The sequence below is a fragment of the Ixodes scapularis genome, unplaced genomic scaffold (genome assembly GCF_016920785.2).
Source record: "Ixodes scapularis isolate PalLabHiFi unplaced genomic scaffold, ASM1692078v2 PGA_scaffold1__304_contigs__length_218370807, whole genome shotgun sequence".
NCBI classification, from domain to species: Eukaryota; Metazoa; Arthropoda; class Arachnida; order Ixodida; family Ixodidae; genus Ixodes; species Ixodes scapularis.
Window position 1 is genome coordinate 3205460 of NW_024609846.1, and position 24663 is coordinate 3230122.

General features: G+C 45.2%; 1 protein-coding gene across 1 annotated transcript; it reads right to left on the reverse strand.

Moving 5' to 3' along the window:
* Nucleotides 1-441: 441 nt before the first annotated feature.
* Nucleotides 442-23824, reverse strand: LOC8035814 (mite group 2 allergen-like Ixo r 2). The gene is made up of 4 exons (XM_029990724.3): nt 23695-23824; nt 7737-7841; nt 4466-4638; nt 442-734 (listed from the first exon to the last, which is right to left on the reverse strand). Exons 1-4 carry the CDS (start codon nt 23771-23773, stop codon nt 654-656), a joined length of 438 nt encoding a protein of 145 aa, XP_029846584.1. The 5' UTR covers nt 23774-23824; the 3' UTR covers nt 442-653.
* Nucleotides 23825-24663: the final 839 nt, after the last annotated feature.

Consider the following 24663-nt stretch of genomic DNA (forward strand, 5'->3'; position numbering starts at 1 on the left):
AACGATTTCATACTGAAAATAAAAAAAAAAAATTGGGTTGTGTGTATGTTTATACAGCCTAGAACTTGGTCTGCCTCACAGGGGCGACGAGTCTCCCAGCTGTATAGATGAGCAATTTAGCCAGCGCAGTACAGCCGCTAGCCTGGGGTCTTTAACGTGCACCACGCAGTAGTGGTACACGACCGCACGCCGGTACGATGCTCATCCAGATCGAAACGGGCAGGGGTGGGGCTCGAACCCAGGATCCCTGGGTTCTGCAGCGCGAGCTTTCGCTCCACGTGCTCCGAGCTGGTGTGCGCTAGACCACTCGGCCACCGATCCCCCATACTGAAAATCCCTTCGCGAGATCTGCGGCACTTTTAGTTATTAAAAAGACAACTAATAAAATGAAACGAACGCGATCGAAGAACTGGAGTGACCATCTGAAATGAAACGTCTTTCTTTCAGGTTTTACGTAGCTTTATTGGCAGTATCAAAGAGTATTGGGGTTTAACCAGCAGCGCAGTATGTTTCTCCCGACGCACTCTTCTCAGTAGTCGTTTCCTTTTCTTTCGTTCAAAGTGCCTCTGAGGACTCGGACGATTTTGAAAATGAGCGCCGCTGCGAAAGGACTAGCCACCGCGGGGCCATCCCTTCTTGACAGGGTTGGGAGGTCATTGGACGAGGATGTCGGTCTTGGTGCAGACGCTGGTTCCGTGCTCCCCTAAAACCTTGAGCGTGACGACGCTCTTCATCTGAGTGGAAAAAGAAGAACGACGGTGGTTGTCATCATTCAAGGATATATAGTCTAGTGTCCGAAATCGCAGCCTCCAGAGATAAAAATGGAAAATAACCTCAGACGCGGGCTCTCGCGAAGAAAGGGACTGCGCATAAAACTAGATTTCTGCTTTTTCACGGCGCTCTTGACATCGACGTTGTTTTTAGAGCTTCGTGTGCATTTCTGACGTTTTTCACTACAACATGCGCAAGAACTTCTAAAAAAAACAAAAAAAAAACATCCGGAGTCTTGCCAAAAGCGCAGGCCTTCTACTGTGTCATGGCGTCAGCGTAAACAAACATGGCGGCGCTAATAGAACACAGCAGACACGCCCCGCTGCAGTGGCGCGCCAGGCGCGCGTGCGCAGACGGTCCACTTCACGCGACTCTGGTTCCCGCGCACGCGCACGTGCACACTCCTCGTGCAGGAACTGCGCGTTTGCCCACACTATAGTCGGATGCAACCTAAGAACAATCTTTTAGCTGCACCCACAAGCGCATTGCGCCCATCTGAAGTGCCTCCGCCGTCGAGAAAGTAGTTCGCTAGCAACGTTGCTTTTTCTTCCTCCAAGAAACCTGTCTTAAACTACTACAATATTTATTTAATTCAATCAGGACATTTAAATAAGTTAGAATACGTTTTTTCAACGAAATAGCTGTTTAGTAAAGAAAGAAAGAAATTCATGTCCAATGTACCGTCTTCCCAATTCATTTTATGTCCAAGATACTGTCTAACATACTGTCTAACATACCTCTCAGCAGTGCTAAGCCTCGCGCGCGCTTCGAAATTTTCGTTGGCGATAGCGTCGCTGGATTCTCACGTTGTCGCGCAAAAACTGCTGCAAACGCAAGCCGATACCATCAAGATTTCGTGGCGTAACCTCGGGCACGTAAAACACGGTGCAAAAAAGCAGAATAATTGTCACGAGAAATTATAGCATCGCGTTGCTAAGGCCAGCAGCCATGTTGAGCTTTTTTTTTTTTTCAAAAGGATCGCGATTGGTCCACAGAATCGTGACGTCATGAAAACAATTGGCTGGCGTTTCTCGGCGTAGGATTACATTTTCCTCTGAGAGGCATTTCCGGTTTTTTCTTAGCTTGCAACTGACTATAGTGCCACTAAAGAAGCTACGCTTCAGAGTAACGACACTCGGCCATAATGTGTTTTAAAATCATGGTTGCCACTTATCTGAAGCTTTATTTGAATTCCCAGGAAACGCTTTTCCGCCTTCCACAAATGTTTAAACAGTTCGCGACGGAGCAAAGGAATGTTACAGGGCCTTTCTAACACCGAACCTAACGTTGAGGAAGTCGCACTTTTGAATCATGACGATCGGCAGTTGCGTCTGCTCTGCATATGAGCCAAAATGGCGGCGCCCACAACAATCTCGGGGAACGGAAGGCCGATACTCTAAGCGCAGCTCATTTAGTGGCTCTAGCCCACACCTCGTGGAGGCTCGCTTGGAAACAGCGCGGGTTCGTCTGCTTCTTTCTGCAGGGGCAGCGGTGACGTCATAAAGACACCGAGCTCTGATTGACTCTGATTGAAGGATAGTCGGTAGACTTTGAGGCAGCTTGCTTTGAGATCGACCCGCGATGCTTCCAATCAGTCAAAGCTCGGCGTCCTGACGTCACCCCAACCCCTGGCAAAAGAAGCGCCCAGCTTATGCTTTTTTTCACTTCGAGTTCTATCGCAGCCGACGGATCCGATGGAGCCAATTAATGTCCTCGCGGCGCTCCTTAAGGGGTATCCACACGAAGGAGAACTCCGCGGACGGATGTTGTGACGTCAACATCCCGGGAAACTCCGTCCCCGGCTCCGCCGCGTGCACCTGCGAAGCTCTCATGCTAAAATACGAACCCTCCGCGCCTCCGCCACGGAGGAGAACGGCGCCGCGAGGCGTCAAAAAGGGATGACGTATGTCTCACGTGATGCGCGATCCGCGGAGGAAAGGGGCGGATTTCTCCTTCGTGTGGATACCCCTTTACCGACTTGGCCAATCATGCGCAACGAAGGCGCCGAAATCCTGCGTTTTTTCCCGCGCGTGACTGCTTTAGCCGGTTACAACGTATAAAAAAATAAGCATCACCGAGCGCCGTGATTATGCACTTTTGGCGCTGTTTGATCGGCTCCTTCGGGCCGTACCGTTGACTGCGGTCGAACTCACATTGAAACGGAGTATAGATTCGGCGTGAGAATATGGGTGGGAAGAAAACACCTTATACCCCCCCCCCCCCTTTCCCCCATAAAAAAAGTTATTTTTTTATTTTTTTATTTTTTTTTTGCAAAAATACATTACAGATTGTTGAACCCGCATTCTCGGCCCAAATGTAGCGCTAGAGGTACGAACCAGATTCCAAAGCTTCACAACTAACCGTTATCCTGGTCGAAAGTTATAGACCCTTTTTGAAATACTGCCCACTGCTGGCAGCTGTGCGATCCCCGCACAATGGCGGACTAACACCTCAACGTCACGGCACACTCGAAAAAAAAACACCGGGAAAAAGCTGATGAGCGCAGTGACGTTGCACTTTTTACGCGGTTTTGATTGGCTCGTCTGCTCGTAGTGTTCGCCGCGCTCCGACGTTCGCCATTTTATGGAATGACTCGCACGTTCCTCGATGCAGTTGTTCCGCCATTGTGCGGTAGTTCCGACCTTCTAATAATCAGCACGTGACTTTCGAAATAAGTCTATAAGTGATTTTCTGCAATTTTTGATGGGAAAATTGACTGACAACGGAGCTCTCGAATACATGGAGCTCTATGGGCGCCAGTTACCGAAAACGGGCAAAAATGGGCCCAATTTTACCGTGGAAAATATCAGAAAATCAGTATAGCTTTTGAATAAGAAAACGGTTAGTGCTGAAACTTTAGCATCTGGTTCGCACCTCTAGCGCTACATTTTGCCAGAGAATGAGCGTTCGACGATACATGATTTATTTTTGCAAAAAATCAAAAAAATAAAAAGCGATGTTTTTTTTATTTTATTTTTTTTTTTGGGGGGGGGGGGGGGAGGGGGGGCACCTTGTAGATTGTAGATTGTAGATAGATAGAGAAAATGCAAGAAAACTTGCATTTTCAGTTATAAGCCCAAAGGCCCGTTCACACTCTTGCGACCTCTTAAACCTGGGTTCCTTAAAACTTCTTAAACCAGAAAACACGCTGGCGCCATCTATTGGGGAGCAGTGTAAATTCGGCGGTCCGGCATATTTTTTTTTTATTTCTCGCGCATTATCCTTTTTTTTTTTTTTGGCTCGGAAATCTTTTGTCAATGTTATAAACGAGCCTTTCTATGGGTATTACGCACATTTGACTTCGGAAATCCCGCGAAACCTTCGCTCTTGTGAAATGCAGTTCCAGGGTCACCGCATTGATGGCGCCACAATGCCAGCGTGTGCCCTCATTCTAAAAACATTTAAGAAGTTTTAAGAGATCTCGACCATCTCGACTCTCTCAGTCGTAGTCGGTCGCAAGAGTGTGAACAGGCCTTGACCGTCACACATTCTCGTTTTGTCTCCGCTCTAATTTTCTTACTATTTGCAGGTTGAAATGCTTCATTAGTTTTTTGTCCCCCATACCGGATATGCCTTCCAGGTGGCTTGGGACGAGAGTAAGCGAAAAAGGTCTATACATATCGTAGGTGGTGTCGATAACTCCCGCGCGCTCACTGCGAGGACGACATACGAGAGGTAGCGTGACGTCACTCACCTGGGGCGAAGCTGCGCGCACAGGAAAGATGATGGTTCCCTTGTAGGTTTGCCCCTTGACCACGGGGCACTTGATGACGCCGTTGCACAGGTCCGTCTCGATGCCGGGGACGGGCATGTCGAAACCGAACATCTTCACCCTGACGTCCAGGGTGACCGTGTCGCTGTTCTGATCTGCAAGCAGAAAGAAGACTCATCTCGCGGTGCACCCTTCATCTGAGGCCGCGTCTAAAAGGCCGGCTATGAACCGTCTCTTTCTAGCCGTCCCGTTATAGTTGGCCCGTTGTTAACGGCTTTTTTTCTCGCTGGCACTGCAGCGTTGACGAGGGTGGAACAGTTCCTACCGTCTATTAACGACGAGAAATTTGAATGGCGACCAAACAAAGCGGCGCAATTCGCGTTCGTTTGCCCGTGTTTTATTTTATTTCTATATTTTTAGTTTCCGAAGGCTTTCTCACCGACGATCTCCTGTACTCTTATTTGATTTATCAATACTGCCAGCCCAGCTTAGGGCCACGGCAGGAGTGCATGGGTGATACATTTTCAATTGGCACACTGACATCGGAATGTCGTATAAACAAAATATACAAAACAACACAATCATCTTCCTATACAGTCCATGCACGAAACCTTTGCCCCCGCCCCCCTCTCCCCCTTTTTTTACATTTGATATAGTAATATACATATAAAATAATAAGCCTCACACATCTGTTTTCATTGAACTTCATAATTAAACAGTAATCAAAAGCATTCCTAGCACTGAAGAAATTATCTCTGAAGCTTTCTCGAAAGTCGAGAATGAATCAATGTCAACGACATCACCGGAAAGACTGCTCCATAAATCAATTGCACGCACAAAAAAAATGTTAACAACTGCTTATTCGGGCATTAATGGGAGGTATACGGTCATTGAGTGATGCGAACTTTCGGAGCAGAAGCCTCTTAGTTATGAATATTTCCAGCTATCAATTTTTATACTGTTCTTGAAATTCTGAAAGAACAACTTGACCAGTTGGCACGCTCTTCTGTTTGCCAAAGGATTTATATTGTCTCTCGTCTTAAGTCCCATGACAGACGTGGTTCGTCTGAAATCTGAAAATATTATACCGCTAGTGATTGGACATCTTCGAGTTCTTTGACCAGAGCGTTCTTCTTTAGGCTTGACACTGCAGACCAGCGATGGGCAGTATTTCAAGTACAAGTATTTGCAATACGTATTTCAAATACTTTGTGTATTTTGCATTTATATTTAATTACAAATTGAGTAATGTATTTGACGTGTGTATTTAAATACTAAAACGCAAGTATCTCAAATACAATTGTAATTAAATACAATTTTGTGGGCGAAAATACTTCCCTTAAATTTATTGTCACTGTCCAGAGCAGGAAGAAAACTACATTCTGCACCAAATGCAGTGTCTCTCAGTCAAGCACAAGCGTTTAGTGACCTTGTGATTACGGTGCTTGTCCAGTCCAAGAATAGTGACGAAATCGACGTTCACAGGCAGACTGGCTAAATAAGTGCCTGTGACAACTTGTGATGCTTTCAAGCCTGATTTCCATTCATATTTTTGCCTGGAACATTCTAAATGTGCGGGTCGTCCAGATTTTCGTAATTGGTGCGAGTTACAACAATAAAAAATTCTCTAGCTAGTGCTGCGCGTCTTGGTCGTCTCGGTTCTTTGTTGGTCTATACCAAAATGTAATCGACAAAAAAAGCTGCTTGAAGCTCTGTACTTTTTTAACCTATTACGTCCAAGCTGATTGTATATTTTTTTGTGATTATGTTTCTATTACGTTACTAGAGCCTCGCACACTAACTCCCGAGCGTGCGATGCAAAATTAAAATGAGATACCCAGAAACCCGTTGCAGGTGCCCTGAAGTCGCTGACGCAAATTTTGAGGAATGTATTTGGAAAAGTATTTGGAGGAGACCAAATATATTTGGTTGTATTTGTATCTTGTACTTAAATGCTTTTTTTGGAAATGTAATTAGATTTGTAATTTAAGCTGTCTTGAAACGATTTTTCTACTTCTTCCTCCTTAGCTTTAATCCTACACTCAAATGCGAATTGTGAAATCACGTGGTCGTGACATTCCTTCGGCACCGGTGCGATGACTCCTAGGTTCCACCGTGCTTTTTATGCACATCATAGAAGAAGGAAAGCGCTCTGTCCTGTCCCCTCCTTCTCTTCTTAGTCCTTTGCGCTGTTAAAACCACCGTCTAGATGTTCAACCAACTAGCCCCCCAATTAATACTGATATATAGAACTTGTCATTCCCCAGTGACGATGAATTCCGTCAGGGCACTCATTGGCCACGAACGCGAACCCAAATATTCGTCGACGGATTGATTGTTGACGAGAGCGTACGTCCAAGTGACGCAGTTCTCGTGTCCAATGCGTGAGCTGGGCTCCGCTGACGTCCGTTTGGCGCCGATGACGCGCTTTTGGAACCGCGGATGTATCATAATGAAAAGGCGGAGAGCTTTCGGAGGCAAGAAGGTACAAAATAGTCCGCTATATTTTCAAACGTTCGCGCCAAAAAGCTGGCTTTTGACTTTCTAGCCTCTTTCTTTTAGGAAACTAAACGATATGCGATTAGTAAAGTCCCAATTTAAAATCATTCATCCCAACCCAAAATTTGTTTCACGGCCCCTTTAAATACATTTTTGACGAAGTATTTTGTACTTGTATTGCGATACATATTTGAATGTATTTTGACCATCCCTGCTGCAACGGGTCTACGACAGGTCTAATGATTGATTTATATGCAAGAATTTTCACAGAATGAGGAGATTTGCCAAGCGTTCTTCTCAGGTACCACAATTTGTTTGTTACATACTCCACATACTTTTTCCATCCTAGGTCACTCGATAAAATCACTCCCCAATATTTATAATTGTCAACTTTCGTCAGCTGTACGCCGTAAACCTCAATAACAAAGTTTAAGATATTTCTGTTTGGTTGAAATATGGATGTATTGAGTTTTACTAATATTAATCTTCATGTTATTCTCATCACACAAAGACGCGATCCTAGCCAAAACATCCCTGACTTTTATTTGGTCCAATATTGTAGAAACAGGAGTGTAAATAACGCAGTCATCGGCAAACGTTCTTAACTTAACAGGACCATCAGTAGTGGATTGAAACAAGCTAAACCATTGTTTCCGAACAAAAAACAGCCCTAAAATATGTTTTTTTCCCCCTTTATTTTACTTGTGTTGCCGCGCCTGGATTTTTTAAAAGCTAGCGGAAATGAGTGACTCACCGGAGATCATCTCAAAGTAAATCTTGGTGTCCGTTCCCCTCTTGAAGACGCAGGGGTCTGAGTCGCAGGGCTCGATCTCGACAGCCAGGAGCTTGGCGGTGCTTCCTGTACGAGAGAAGAACTGGTCGGAGAACGGACAGGCACACTTGGAAAGTTCCTTTGTGAACGGAATTTTATTGCGATTTGAAATACTTTGCCCCAAAAGTAGTTAATTACAATCAGAATTACTAGCGCACAAAAATAACGCATTATAATTCCAAAATGAATGGGACGACTTTACAACCACATTTCTTCGACAGCTACAAAACACCTTTTGTGCTGTTTTGTTTCAATCGCTCTTTCATTAATGATACTTTAACGGTTCTAAGTTCGGATGTCATACGAGTCAGTTTGTTTGCAACAACACCGATATTGACAGCTGTCTTCCGTCACTATATATCTATTTCACGAGGTCGCCGGCATTTTGAAATATCGTTAATTCCAGTATGGGAGAAAACACTGTTTTGTCATCGCCACGCCAATAGGATATAAATGTCACCATCACCCATTCTCGTTTTGTCTTCTCTCTTTTTTTTTTTTTTTCTTTTACAGCGGAGCTGTTAAGGGCTAGTTTCCCCAGGATCGTGTCCGCCGGATTAAAAATGATAACACCGAACTCTGGACAGCTACCGCGATCTATGAGCGACGGCGGCAACCAGACAACTGGTTGCCGCCGTCGCTTATAGATGGCGGCAAACTTTCGTCGGAGGAAGAAGAGCGGGAATGGAACGAGCGGCGAATGGTTCCGCAACCGCCGCGAAGCCGCTATCGCCTAACGTGCCACTGAGTCGAGCGCTTCAGATTCCCTTGCGAAAGAAGAGCAGATCGCTCGCCTGGAAAGCCACCGCCGAGAACAGAAGCTACCAGCTCGGCTACTCTTCCTTCTTCACCAGAGTGGAAAGGCTTTTTTTTTTTTTTTTTGCTATTTGCAGGTTGATATGTTTTATTATTTTTTTCTTCGCCCATACGGGATACGCCTACCAGGTGCCGGGGAACGAAGCTCCTCAAACCTTTCTCTACTTTAGTAGAGCAAACGCTGTAGAGGAGGTCGTTTCCTCTCTAGCGATCGCTCTGCTAAAGTGGAAATAGGTGGGAGGAGCTTCCCCTGAACTCTTAACCGCTCACCGACTACAGGGAGCCTATATTTCACAGTTTCCAACTGCTGGATCGACGTCACTTGGTTTATGGGCAGTGTTCGCAACACGAGGAGCGAGGAGGTGACAAAAGCGTTTATCGTCTTCAAGCATTTCAGCCTTTCTGTCCGCTTTTCTTCTCGCCACCCGACAACGCAGCGCGTGCGCACTTACGACCAATGGACACAGGAGGCGTCCGTTATTAAATTGAAAACGCTTTCGATGGTTTAAGTTTCCCCATTTAAAAAAAAAAAAAAAATCAAGGTTAGCAGGCGCTCAAAGGCACCTGTAGGGAGTATTCACTGGACGCCATATTTGTGGGTGCTGTTTAGAGCGCATGCTCAGAACTAACTCACATCAATAGGCTGCTAAGACCGGCACTCTCGATGGTGCGGAATGCACGTTGAAAAATAACTGTGGAAGCTCGCCATCAGCACGCGCTCAGAGTTCGCGCACACAGATATGGCCGCCAGTGAATACTCCCTATTGAAGGTCCAAGCGTTCTTCTGGATATGGCCCACGGGAGTCGTGAAAAGTGTTATGCATGCACACGGGACTTTTTAATGCGAAAGCATTAACTGTTTTATGGAGCAACAACATCTAGATAGCTTTCAAGCCTGCGCGTCACGTGACATGACGTCACGTTCCGGAGGCCTGCAGGGGCGCTGATTGGATGCGAGTGCCGCGTCGGTGGTCGCCGGGGGGCTCGTTTTCTATCATGGTCCCACGCGAACGCTGACGCGGCACTCGCATCCAATCAGAGCCCGTGCCGGCCTCCCGGACGTGACGTCATGTCACGTGACGCGCAGGCTTGAAAGCTATCTAGGAGGTGTTGCATGGAGCGAGCTGACGTCATCAGTTTGAAGGAAGCGCGAAAACGGCTCCTAGGTTCCGCGGCCTCCGAGATCCCGAAGCGTGCGCGCGCTAGTACGCAGCAGACGACAAAGGGAGCGGACGAGCGGCTTGCTTGCTCTCGCATTCACAACTCATAAGAAATGCTTAGGTGCACCTCGAGCTTTTTTTTTTTTTTTTTATCTCCACTATGGTGGGCCTTACTCTCGGAGCCTCGATCGTGTGGGGCATATCTTGCGTGCCCCTCCGTGGCTGGGCTTCTACAGTTGCTCAGCTGTGCGTCCACTGTCGGTGTCCTGGAGCAGTCCCTTCGATGTAAAGGTTTATTCACACGACGCGTGTTTTCAACGCGCAACGGTTTAGCGAAACCGAGATTCCGCGAAATCGGCCCGTTCACACGTTGAGTTTGACGCGAAAAACCTGTGACGGTATTGACTCACGACGAGAATTTCGCCGAGCCTTGTCATGTACACTAGGAATTTCAGGCGTTTCGCATCAAAATTATATGAAGTATGCACAGCGTGAAGAGGCAGTCTGCCTTATTAATACCACTCGATAAATTTCGTCGGATTCCGCCCCCTCGATTCAGTAGGCCTGCCAAACTGGGGAAAGACCGCTAACGTCAAAGAACAGGGAGATGATCTCGGAGTATTTCGAACATTTTTGCACCGCTAAAAGATCAATTATACGGTTTTATACCCAGTCATCATGTTTATATGCAGTGCTTGCACTCGTGAAAACTCTTAAGAAATCTGCACCGCGCCACCAACAACTACCCCAACCCGTACTGCTAAAGGTCCGTTCACACACTGGTCACCGAGTAGGACCGACTGAGACAAGACCGGCTTTTAGGCCTCTTGCGACGGCTTGGGCGCGCTGCTGCGAAGCTGGTCACTCTTGCATCCGCGTTTTTGATTAGCAGGTCTCAGTGAGGTTTCAGAAAAATCTCGCTCCAGAAGCGAGATTTTCGGAGGCGCGCGTGCTTTTCGGTCATGTTCACACGGAGCATTTGTTTCCTGACACCCGATTTCGCGAAACTACAGCTTCTTCTGCTCATTGTAATCCAAACGACGGTCAAATTAATCCAAGAATCTCCTTAGAGTCTGGTGTATTTCCAAGAAGGATGCAAGTAGCGAAAGTAACCATTCTGTACAAAAAAGGGGATAAGAATGAGTTGGGGAACTACAGGTCCATTTCTATACTGCCCGTTTTTACTAAAGCGTTAGAAAAAATAATTCATCGCCGTTTGGTAGACTTTTCAAATAAACATGACCTTGTTACTTCCTCGCAGTTTGGTTTTAGAAATAATTGCTCAACTGAAAGAGCCTTACTTAGTCAAAAAGAATTTATATTAAAAAACTTTGAAAAGAAAAACTTGGTTTTGGGGTGTATTTAGACTTTACCAAGGCGTTCGATTGTATTAGTCATAAGGTCCTATTTAAAAAGCTTGAAGTTTACGGTATCCGTGGGCAGGCGCTATTACTTCTGCAATCTTATCTAGAGCATCGACAGCAATATGTATCCATCAATGGTAATTCCTCCACTATTAAGCCTATTACGTCAGGCGTTCCACAGGGTAGTGTACTAGGGCCATTCCTTTTTAACATGTACATAAATGATATAATTAACATCAATAAGGGGGCAAACTTTTTAATGTATGCTGATGATGCAAGCATATTTTTTTTCCTCCGAAACCGCTGATGAGCTAATCGATATGGCTAACTTAACTTTCTCTAGAATTAAATCTTAGGGTGATAGTAACTCGTTGACAGTAAACAGTAGTAAAACAAAAGCTGTTATTTTTCGTCCAAAAAATAAACCTGTGGCGTTGTCTAAGCTTCTCCGTTTTAATTCGTCTCGAATTGAAATAGTCAGTTGTTTTAAAACTCTCGGAGTATTTTTTAGTGAAAATATGTCCTGGGATAGCCATATAAACTATATTATTCCAAAACTAGCTCGCGTGGTAGGGATTGTGAATCGCTACCGTTACACATTGCCAACAAATGTGAAACTCTTGATCTATAACTCTTTGTTTTACTCCCACCTAGCCTACTGCTACCTCATTTGGGGAACATCAACGTTAACAAATATTGAAAAACTGTTCATAGTATACAAAAGAAATTACTCAGAGGTATAGGTAATGTACCTTTTGATTTTCACACTGCTGAATTATTTAAAACCTATAGGATAATTGATGTTGTATTCATATCGACTTTGTACCAGTTTTAAGAGTGAAAGAATAAAGGGCCCATGTTTCTTACGAAATCTTGCATTGTTGGAGGAAAATTTGCCAGTGTACTCTACTCGTCACGCGAAAAAGTGGAAGATGGTTACCCAGCGAACGAACTATGGCTCTCAAATGCTTCAATTTACTCTTCCAAATTTGTTAAATACTTTGTGCAGTAGTAATGTTTCCCTTGAAAACCTGACTTTCAAAGACTTGCGTGGATATTTTTGTATATGATGCATTATTTCCATAAAACGTTATTTGTTTTGTTTTCTTTTTCTGTTAACGATACCTTCAGCTGCTACTGAATGTGATTTTCATATTTGTTTCTCGATGCTTGCCGTTGACCACTGTAAGGGCCGGTTCACACATACAGCGGAGCGCTAAGTTAGCGCTACGTGAGCGCTCCAAGGAGCGCTCATGTGGCGATTCCTAGCGCGTGGTGTGGCGCTCTGTTAGCGCTACAGAAGCGCTCTGTTAGCGCCACAGAAGCGCTCTGTTAGCGCCACAGAAGCGCTTTGTTAGCGCTCTCACGCTCCTTGCGACGTGCTTGCTGCTGCGAAACAGCGCGTGCACGCCGATTCCTTTTTTTTTTTTTTTTTTTGCATTGAAAGAAGAAGAAGTAAAACAGCCGCTCTCCAAGCAGAGGGTCGGGCAGGCGATCCAGAGTCATGGACTTTGAGCAACCAATTGGTTGGGTACGACCTCATCGCTTTCTATTCGATATGCGTGACCCTAGTTTCAAAGACACGCAGTTAAAAATAATCGCCTTCGCAAGAGCTCTGCGTCTCGGTCCCTCAGCCTGGGAACAAGGTTCGCCGGGTACCCGTCGGTATCTCGGTGGCGAAAGATTTCGCGCACCCAGAAGGCTCTTCTGGGCGTTAAGCCGTCCACACACATATGCACTAATTACGTATCTAAGAACATTTGTCGCATTTCTATTTCAGCATCCCACATGTCCGCCATGATGCTGCTGACGCACACCCAACCACAGGAACCGGTACGGCAGTGCACGGGCTAATCCGCAGCACCGCGGTACAAGAAGCGCTACGCAAGCGCTAACAAGGAGCTACTGGAGCGCTAACAGAGAGCTACTGGAGCGCTAACAAAGCGCTACTGGAGCGCTAACAAGTCGCTACAGAAGCGCTAATCGCGCGCTATGTTAGAACTAAGTCACGCGCTAGGAAGCGCCACATTAGCGCTCCTTGGAGCGCTCACGTAGCGCTCCGCTGTATGTCTGAACAGGCCTTAAACCGAGGACCAGACAAGCTGCATATCGCCGCTTTTTTCCTCGGGCTCCCCCATCAAGATTGATGGAAATAAAGATATTATTATTATTATTATTATTATTATTATTATTATTATTATTATTATTATTATTATTATTATTATTATTATCTAATTTATTTCAAGCGGCATCCAATTTAACCCTAATGCTACCCTATTTAGTCCCGGCGTCAGTCAATTCAATTCTCAATATATACATTTTAAAGTAAACATTTGGCAGAAATCTGCCTGGTTGGGTAAGAACAATTAGAAGAGGAGGAAGGAACGCCACCCAAAAATAAAAAGGAGCCCAACGTTTCGAAACCTGCTTCGTTTCTTCTTCAGGGGCGACTGTGTGCGCGAGGAGCAAGTGGTCTTCTTTTACGGCGGTGGACGTGATGTTTTCGCGATCGTAATGTGGCTGAGTCCGCTGACGTAAGCCGACGGTAAAGCGCCCAGCGACCGATTGATGTTTTGCGGTGTGGTTTGAATGTGCCATGACTCGACGAAGAGCCTTTGCCGGGAATTGGTCTCGATGTCGAGGATGCGTGTGTTGTCGAAGTCGATGCGGTGGTCATTCAAGTCGCAGTGTTCCGCAACCGCGCTGCGCTCATGATCGAATTTTCGCACGTCGGTTTTATGCTGGCGAAGTCTTTCTTTAAAGTTTTTGGTTTCGCAAGGCGTTATTTACCAGATTCCCTGTGCGGACTGCCCTGCCACATACATCGGCGAAACAAAAAAGCTCAACCAACGTGCCATAAGTACATAGTGCGAGGCTCAATGTGGTGAGCTTGTACTATACCAGAATGAGGGCGCTACAGTTTCTTTAAAGCTTCAGCGCAGGAGGCCTATATATGGTAAAAGTCTGAGTATCAATCATCATAAACGTGAATAAAACACCATGACGTGCGCTGAGCACACAATCGATTTTTTTGTTCCTTTTTTTTTTTTTTAACTGTCTACTGTCTTTTCAAAATAATTTTCAGCATCTTTCTGCGAAATCGATCTTTCAGCTTTCAGCATTAGAAACACTATTTTTAATGAGAACTACCGAGTACAATAACTCACTTTCTCCCCGCCGCCCGTTTAAACAAATAGAACAAAAAAGAAGAAAAAGAAAAAGGAACGCCGCGGTGTTCCGTAAAGATGTGGGGGAAAAAAGATTCTATATTTGTTTTTTGGGATATAATATCTTTTTGTAAAGATACGGAATTGTTGAACAGAACGTGCATGTGTTAATAAGAAATAAAACGAAATTGTTCTTTAATATTAATTTTATTTTATTCCCGACAAAACGGTTGGTACTTTTTTTTTTTTTTTTGCGAATTGGCAGCTTTTACCAAAATGCTTCTTCGCCTGAAAACAAAAACTATCTTCATCAATTAAGGGCGTGCTACTGCAAATTTATATCCATAAAAAATATCGATATTTATGTTGTGATAAGCACGAGAAAAAAAATTAAGATAGCCATTTTTCATATTCAGTGAGGTACATGGGAGGTCGGCCATGTTTTCTATCAAGAATGAAAATAATTCACTTAATAATCAACAAAATCTTAAAAACTAAAATCAAAGTCGCAAGATAATTTTTTCTTGGACCCAAAGATTAATAAGGCTTCGGTGAATGACACTTTTGCAATTAGTCCGGCTAAAAAAGTAATCAAATTACAACTACAAATATCTTTAGTCCGAAGAGGATTGCGAAAAATACAAGCAAAGATGTTTTGAAGTACAAGTACAAAATACCTCGACAAAACTGTATTTAATTACAAATCAGTTACACTTTCTTAAAGCATTTCAATACAGTATACAAATGCAACGCGAGTGTGTGATAATCTTTAAATGCTTTTAGAAATTTATTAAATTTTATAGGCTGACATCATCGGCTTAAATTCAATAAGTAAAGAAAAAATAGCGTGAACATACATACTACTTAATAACCAGGTGCTTAAAAAAATGTTTGCAGCTCTAAACATAACTTTAGTTTGTCATAATTCGATAGGCGGGTAGAACATCAGAAGAAGAAAAAACAAAAAACAATGTATTCAGTGTGACGTTAATTTCAAAGGCTGAGTTGATGCATCGAAGCTTTTTCAAACAATATGTCGTTAATGCGACGTGCTTCAACAATTCAATCACTCAACCAAAAGCCAATATTTGCCCTCATGCGTTCATTCCTCGTTCTACTCTTTTTTCTTTTTCCTCTGCGTGGTTTATTATGCGCAAAGTATGGACGAGGAAAAATGTACTAATAATATTTGCTTGTAGCGTTCCCAACATCAATAAATCAAAGACAAAGTAAGTATACTCTTCAATGCCAGCATATTTTTTTTTCACCTTCTTGCTTTTTGGTTCGTTGGCATACGCTGTATATGCGCCCGCCTTATTAGCTTGGAGCGCCTTTGTGTCGTTGTATTTTCAGTGCCAATTAAAGGGACCATGAAATGACCTTTTTACTTTTTCCAGATAACTTTTACATTAAACCGTCAATGTTCACTGAATGCCGAACAGGCATCCGTTTTCGTCTCGGTTTATTAACTTCTACACAAAAAATTATTGAAATATCGACTTTTTCATTCTCTCCAACTGACCGCAAAAGAAGCCGTGACGTAGACCGTTTCCGGAACCGGAAGTTCTCTCGGCAGTAGGAGAATGGGAGTGTTAGTGGTGTTAGCGGCAAAGAGTTGGGGTGCGCCGGTAGGTTTTACTGCGCTGATGTCACCGACGTATTTCCTGAATCGGCGCCTCTCATCGCCGCATCGCAGCTGAGCGAAATTCAATGAGATATGTTGCGCTACAGCGACAGCATGGGACTAGTCCCATACGCCGGTATGCCTGTTGGGAAGTGCAGCGAGTCTTCCGGTGAAGACTCCAGAAGTCAACCACCCCGTCATTGTTGGCAGAAGGGCCGGCCCGTGTCAGTCGTTTGCAAAGCGACATAGATGGCGTTTTTCGCGGCCTCGGAGATGCAGGAGCGAGCCGACGTTAAAAAAGATACGTTTGAACTACGAGTGTCAGCAAGAGCCACGTAAATACCTGTTTACAATCGGAGCGGACGCGCGCTTGATGGAAGTGCTGTATTCGCGCTGTTGGTAAGCGCTTCGGGACCGTTCTTTTACGATTGCAACTCGATACTGACGCGACACTCGGCAAAGAAAGGTTGGACCGTGGTTGTACGTATACCTCCCACGAACTGTTATAGCTCGACAGTGACGTGCAGTCTGTCAGAATAAAAATGGCATACCAATAACAAAGTGTACATACCGTGTTACGAAGGTAATCCATACGGCGTTTATTTCAGCTCTATATCACACAAAACAAGAAGATAGAATCGACGAGAGTCCCTTTTCGACGAGTGTTCGTCAACACTGCCACGGAAAACAAGGGGAAGAGATTGACCTCACCTCTTAATCTAGAATTGAGGTCAGTGATCAAACTATAATACGGGAAGGGTCCACAAGGGTCGCGGGGGCATATTCCATTTAGCACGCCAGCCGATCGTAGGCAGACGGTCTTGCGACGAAGCAACGCAGCGCCGAGTGGGAATGCCTGCTAGGCCTATACGCTCCGTCGGAGTCGGTGGATCCAGCGTTCTTGTTCGTCGTGGTCTGTTTTAAGTACTGTTTTCTTGCTGCTTGAAGTCGGCACGCGCGGGAAGAACACGTAGAAAAATAAACGTTCAGTCAGTCAGAGTTTTGAGAGGAAGGCAAACAAAGAAAATAAACATTCGTCGGTCGCTGCCACCCAAGTAACTGTCGGCCCTGCCCTACTGCGCACGCGCAGTAGTTGCTTCGTTTACCACACGATAGATGGCACTTGGCTCGATTGCTTCGTTTACCACACGATAGATGGCGCTCGACAGGCACAGATGGTATCCCTATCAAGCTGGTGAAGAATTTGGGTCCTAAATCTAAGGCAAAACTAAGGGAGGTAGTGAGTACCATGATAACAAAAGAAATATTCCAGATGAATGGAGGCTTAGTAGGATGAGTATGATATATAAGGGAAAGGGAGATAAGTCTGATATTAGGAATTATCGTCCTATAACTGTGACACCGGTTATTTACAGGTTGGTAATGCAGATTATAAAGAACAGACTGGAGGAATGGGTAGATTGCGAGGGCATACTGGGCGAATTACAGAACGGGTTTCGAAAACAAAGAAGGTTGGAGGACAATTTATTTTCTCTAACACAGTGTATAGAAATAGCGCAAAAAGAAAACAGACAGCTCTGGCTGGCATTTCTGGATATCAAGGGTGCCTATGACAATGTGAACCAAAGAAACCTGTGGGACATAATGGAGAACTTAAGCCTAGATGAAGGACTAACAGCACTATTAAGGAACATTTACAAAGATAACAAGGTGATTATAACATGGGAAGGAAAGGCGACAGGGAAAATAGAGATAAGACGAGGCCTTAGGCAGGGGTGCCCGTTATCGCCTTTGCTGTTTATGTTGTATCTGAGAGGATTGGAGGATAGACTAGAGAAGAGTGGGCTTGGGTTCAACCTTTCTTACAGTAAGCTAAACCAAAAAATTCAGCAATCCTTACCGGGATTGATGTATGCGGATGATATTGTACTAATGGCTAACAACAGGACAGAGTTGCAGGAATTAATGAGCATCTGTGGTAGGGAAGGAGAAGAATTAGGTTTAGAATTCAGTAGCGAAAAATCGGCAGTCATGATTTTTAACGAGGATGAAGTTGAGAGGCTGAAGATACAGAATATTACAGTTGAGAGAGCTAGTAAATACAAGTATCTAGGAGTATGGATATGTAATGGTGCAGAATATCTCAGAGACCATGAAAAGTATATAATAGGTAAGGGAAACAGAAATGCAGCTGTAATGAAAAATAGAGCACTTTGGAATTACAACAGGTATGAGGTGGTGAGAGAGATTTGGAAAGGGGTCATGGTGCCTGGCTTGACTTTTGGAAACGCAGTGCTATGCATGAAATCCGAAGTGCATGCGAGACTAGAAATAAAACAGCGCGGAGTAGGTAGACTGGCTTTGGGGGCACATTGCAAAACGCCAAACCAGGGAGTACAAGGAGACATGGGATGGGCATCATTTGAGAGCAGGGAAGCGGTGAGCAAGGTAGAATTTGAGGATAGGTTGAGGCAAATGGACGGGGAGCAATGGGCACGAAAGGTTTTCAGCTATTTATACATGAGGAGTGTAGACACAAAGTGGAGACAGCGCACTAGGAAATTAAGAGGAAAGTTTTTGGGCTATAGCGAAGATACGGAAGAGCAAGTCTCAGTTAAGAAGAAAGTTAAGGCCACAGAAAGAGATTGGTGGCTAGAGGGAATGCAGACAAAGACGGCTCTGGAAAGCTATAGATTAAACAAAAGAGTTATTGCCAAAGAAAGCATTTATGACAATTCTAGGGGAAGCTCATTGCTGTTTCAGGCAAAAACGGGTGTTCTGCGGACCAGAACATACAGAGTGAAGTACCAGGAAATTGATACAGTGTGCACTGCTTGTGGAGAGGAGGACGAGACGGCTGAGCACTTGATACTCTACTGTAAAGGGCTTCACCCTATGCCTACCGAAGACAACATAGATTTAATAAAGTCATTGGGTTTTAGAGACAGCGAAGGGAGAGTGGATTTCAAGACTGTAGAGATTACCAAGCAAAGATTAAGTGAATGGTGGCAGAAATCGAGAGAAAACTAGGTATTTTCTTATCCACTGATGGCAAGGGGGTTTCATAGCCTCACTTTCTTTGCACTGCGGAGTGAATATAGATTTCACATTTAAATATTCTAAGCTTAAATGGTAAAACAAAATGGCTAGGTGGCGTAAGCTACCGCCCGATCCAAAGGGCTCAGCCGTATTCATCCATCCATCCATCCATCCATCCATCAAATTTGGCAATTTTCGCCACATATCTCTAATTATGCTACAAAATGTGGATCTGAATATTATTTAACAAAACGTTTAGGAAACATTCGCCGGCTATTTATTGTTTACGATCGCGGTGCTGGTGAGGTAGGCTCTTACCCAATAGGCGACGTGGATTTGGCTGACGTGCTCCATTTCCGCGGATGCATCGTAGTGAACAGGCGAAGGAAGGAAGGCGCAAAAGAGTCCAGTTTTCTTTTAAAAGTTCTATAGCAAATAATTTTTTTTTGGCTCCCTATTTTTGTGTTTTTGTGTTTCTTTTCACACCTTTTACGACGTGCGGTGGATGAAACTCGATTTTAAAATCATTTCATGGTCCCTTTAAATTACTCAACTCAACCGAAAGCCTCGGGCGCATACCTTTATTTATTTATTCTAGTTAAAAAAAATAGTTGCGACTGAAATACGCGTGAGGGATATTCCGCAATCGTTAACGACTGTTATGAATGGGCTGACAATTCACTCAAACTGCAGATATAACATAAAGCAAGTAGTAGATTCTACACATGACCTGCGGTTGTTTATTGCGGATTCCTCTTTCCACCGATGCATAAATGACGGAAAATTCTAAACGAACAATTTGCAATGAAACATGGAAAATGGATCAGGCTTTAAATGATCGAGATGTCAGCCATTCGTAGACTTAATTTTTTGCTCAGTGTTCGGAGCAGCAGCACTGATTCTCGAAAATGCCTGAGGACATAACCAGGCGCGTTCAGTAGCGGCTCCGGGAGTCAATAAGGAGTTTTAGTAGACCGTATTTCCCCCTCCGCTAACCCTCCGCTACGAAGAAACCGCCACTGCGCCTGCGCGCCGATGGCCTTGGCTCTAGAGTTCCGGGTAGCGGAAGGGCTTAGCGGCTTGGGAAACATGGTCTACTAAAACTCGCTAATGAGCACGCGCACCTTCCACTAGACGGCAAAGAACGACTTCCGGTGCGCGTTACTCCGCGTGCTCCAGAGTAAAGGAGTTGCGCTCTCTTGCACCGAGTCCTGAAACGATGCGCAAGGAGTGAGAGGAGAGCGGTATGCCATATTTCCGGATCACTGACGAAACCCCGGTGCTGAAAGAGATTAAAAAAATGGCGGGATAAGCTGCATTGGTTTTGGCGCGGGTCTGCGGTTTGCTCGCTTTCGTCTAAGAAAAGTGCTCAGAGTAAGACGAATAGCGCCTTCGCATTTCTTTTCCAGTTCAGGCTCTCTTCGGAAAATGCAGTGGAGCGCTTTTTCTTTGTTTCAGATATGCTATACAGCGTAAACGTTCATTTGACGCCGTGCTTTGATCGCCGTTGCACGGAAACTCGGCGTCCGTGCTGAACAGAGCAAGGCAGAGTACGGACGCGACTTTGGTGGCCGGTTGGACGCTCGCGCGGAGCATGATCCCGATTAATGTTTTGCTTGCGTAGCTAAATCGGAGTGCATGCGAGTATGAGACGTGGGCAGACGCTCGTTCGGCCGACATAACCTTGTATTGCCGAGCCCGGCCGAACTTCCCGTGTGTGTACGAATACCTTTTATAGGAAGTTCGTAACGAAGGGCAGAACAAACTCATGGCCGTATAAAAGTATCGCAACCGGCGACGTAGATTCGCCGAGCTCCATATTTTGCGTGTGCTGACGTCGTTTATGTCGGGTTTTATAACAGAAGCAGCCTTTGCACCAGTGTTGTACGGAACGGCGTTCCAAGGAACGGCGTTCCTGGAACGCGTTCCTTTTAGGAGGAACGAAGGAACGCCGCCGTTCCATTTTGCATCGCTGGAACTGGAACGGGAACGCGTTACATTTTTGCTGGAACGGAAAGAGTAACGGCGTTCCTTTTTTTCGTCCAGTGGGGTGATTTTTATTTTATTTCTAACAGGGAAAGTATGAAAGTACAAACAATATCTTTACGAAGTGCAGGATCTCGTTAACTTTTTGGCTACTAATCTTATGGATTATTTTGTATGGTCCTCGCTTGCTAACAGTTTCGGGTGCAGGAGAGCTGGTGGGAGTCGATATATTTTTGAGTGCCCGAAACTGCGGCACAAAAAGCAAAACTTTTAGTCGTAGGAAAAGACAAAGAAAGAGGGTTGTTTCAAACTCAGCTACTTTCTTTGGTTCCACAAATCCTCATACACCCAGAAATTTTATTGCGACTACAGCCATTTTTGAACTTCAATAACGAGACCTACAATTACAACAAGATCACAGATTGCGAGATATCGGACTCACCCTTGTATCCCGAACATTATTCACTTAAAAGATACACAAAAAATAGCCTTTATTCCTTCTCTTGTCCCCCAGCTTTAAACTGAACAACAAATTTAACCTTCCCAACCAAGTATTTGTAGCTTTCAATACTGACTTTCCAGAAGCTTTACCCTCTCCTTCACTTGCTTGTCTTGCGGACAGCAACAAGGAGAAGCAACTGTTGTCAAGTTCTAACACGGGACTCTGTTAAATTGAAGCGTGCGAGGTTGTTGTAAAATGCTAGTGCAACCCTGGGTAAAAGTACATTAAATTTGGCTCGTCTGAATTGTCCACTACAAACATGGACATGGTTAATAGCTGGGATTTTTAACATGCATATATCAACAAATAAAACCCTACTTCCGCGTGTTTTCTACTCCTGGTGCCCTTCCATCCCGACATGCAAACTCGTATGTTGACTATTAATGGGATAGATAAAAAAACTCTGATTGATTTAACTAAATATGGTAATTAGCAAAAATACAAATGTAACGTATATGTAACGATACGTTCCATTTTTGAAACTGTAACGGGAACGAGTTCCTTTTTCACATATGGAACTTGTAACGGGAACGCGTTCCAAAAATCAGAAGGAACGAGGAACGAGCTTTCGTTCCTTTTTTTGAGGAACTTGTACAACACTGCTTTGCACCACCCTGCGAAGGGCTCGAACGCGTTGGATCGCTTCGAACAGCGCTGCATTGATGTGTACAGTCACTCGCTTTTTCTTTAACGACCTTGTCAAGACTTTTTCAATACCGGCGTCAAATAAAAGCGATCGTGCTCGGCGTCGTCTGCTTCCATTTTATTCTTAGACCGTCAGCCACGAGGGAAAAAGCGGAAACTGCGTAAAAACAACCTGAAAGCCGCGTTTTTTTTTTTTTTTTGTTTTTTTCCCCCGAGTTTAGTAGGAGCTTTGAGGACTCCGACTAGAGTTACCCCGTTCGGAGCTGAGGGAGCAGATGCTGAAAGCGCCCATATTCACCGTAATGTGCAGCTCTGCATTTTTTATTTATTATGATATATACGAGAGTGTTGATTGATGTGCCGGTCAGCGCAACAATAAGGGAGCGGTGCGTCGTTATCAGTGGGGAATTTCAGTAGACCCTTCCGATGACTCCGATAACGATACCCGATACTCAACCGACGCCTTTGCGCAAGCATTGTTTATCGGGTATCACTATCGGAGGCATCAGAACGATCTACTAAAACTCTAGTGAAAGTAAGCAGGGCTTTCTGCTCACCCGCTCACTCTCGCTGATATACACGCAGCGCTCCGTGATATCATCGCTTTGACCGGCCCGCCGGTCAAAGCCGGTGATGTTATTAGAGAGTTTTAGTAGATCGTTCCCATGACTCCGATAACGATACTCGATACTTCGCCATCGCCTTCCTCGCGCATGCATAGTATCGTTATCGCGGCTATCGGAGGTATAGGAACGATCTACTAAAACTCTCTATTAAGACACTGTAAAGCTGTATAGGTCCCATATCACGCCCTTCTAAGCGCCGTTTTCTCGGAAAAGCCAAGCACATGAGTGCGCCAGCTGGATACCGTCTCAGGTAATGGACTAGCGTGACGAAATTACAATAGTGCCAGAAAGAAGGGACTACGTCACAATACATGTCGCATAGACCTCGCTATGGCCAGTAAGTAAGCGCGAGCATCGGCACACCCTTCTCCGATTTCCTTGTGGGCGCCACCATCTTGGTGTTTAGTGCGGAGCGGGCAATTCGAAACACCTGAGCTCGCTGCCAAGAAGCTGAGGAAATATCGTTTTGCCTGTCGCGGACTAGGGGGATCGGTGACCGAGTGGTCTAGCGCACACCAGCTCGGAGCACGTAGAGCGAAAGCTCGCGCTTTAGAACCCAGGATCCTGGGCTCAATCCCCGCCCCTGCCCGTTTCGACCTGGATGAGCATCGTACCGGCGTGCGGTCGTGTATCACTACTGCGTGGTGCACGTTAAAGACCCCAGGTTAGCGGTTGTACCGCACTGGCTAAATTGCTCATCTACAGCTGAGACGCCAGACGCCCACCGAGGCAGACTAACTTCCGGCTGTATAAACATACACACAGCAATTTGCTTTGCTGTCGCAGACTTTTGATCATTTCTGGGGAGAGAAAAAGCGCCTCCCGCGATTTCAGACAAACCTTTGAACTGGCGACAATTATTTTAAGCACCGAGATGGCCGGCGTGTCGTTACTGAAGCTTATTTAGTGATTATAACTTGATCTTCCGGTCATCGCAGATTATGCACATGCACGGGGCCTGCCTACAATGCGAGTCCTGAAGGTGCTCACCACAGTCCCTGTAGTTGAGCTTCCGTCGCTGGCAGGAGGCGAGGCCAAGGACCAAGAGGACCAGGAAGGAGCGGGACATGACTACCGTCTGGATCTGTGCGGACTTGAGGTCCTGCCTCCGACCGCCGCCTCTTAAGAAGCGACGCGCAGCTGGGAGACTTCACAATTCCGCTTTTCTTCTGCACCCGTAAGCATTTCAACGAGCCCACCAGCTTGACGCCGGCTCCCGACAAACAGTCGGTCGGGTCTCAAGTGGAGATTTTCCCACGCATCCTCTTATCCGACAGAGTCAAAATACCAGCCGGTGAAAATGCAAACAAGCACCGAGAAGGGAAACAAATAAAAACACGAAAATGCGTATGCTCGTTTTATGACTTGCACATTATCATGGACGGGCCGAAATATCGAGCGGGTTGACGCGAACTTTAATAAGTTGCCGTCTCGACAGTAACATACTCTACTTCACGTCACCATAAGTGTAAGCAAAGCCGGAGTTATTCGCAACTCCAGTGACCTGGGTCGGTACTCTCGACAAACATGGTGACCGAAAACAGGTCATGTTGTACCATGTGACTGCTCAAAGCACTACGCTCGGGCTTAAAAGGGCGATGCAATGATTTTTGTACTTCGCGTAAATACCGCTTAGATAACGGATCTCTGACGTTAATGACCTGTCGAACACCCGTTCGTTTTTCACCACACGTAATCGAACTCGCAGGAAATAAAGTAAAACAAGTAGCATTCACCCCCTCAACTCGCAGCCTGAACAAGCGGCCACCTGACCTGGTGCCGATTATATGCCGCCAATGTTGATCATATATCCACGCGCTGGGGTTGGCAAGGCAGAGGACACGCGCTGAGTTGCAGACATTGTTATGGTTCGGCTATTGTCGTCATTGCAGCGATTGGACACGGGCCACTGCCCGAATGTTTCTCGAGCTATCGATTATCACGAGCCCAAATCGAGTG

What these genes read in the sequence shown, in the direction of transcription:
- LOC8035814 (XM_029990724.3), bottom strand. Translation starts at nt 23,773, where the DNA reads ATGTCCCGCTCCTTCCTGGTCCTCTTGGTCCTTGGCCTCGCCTCCTGC. An exon ending in GCTCAACTACAGGGACTGTG is followed by an intron (nt 7,842 to 23,694) that starts GTGAGCACCTTC and finishes TCTCTCGTACAG; the next exon opens with GAAGCACCGCCAAGCTCCTG. An exon ending in TGCGCGCAGCTTCGCCCCAG is followed by an intron (nt 735 to 4,465) that starts GTGAGTGACGTC and finishes TTTTCCACTCAG; the next exon opens with ATGAAGAGCGTCGTCACGCT.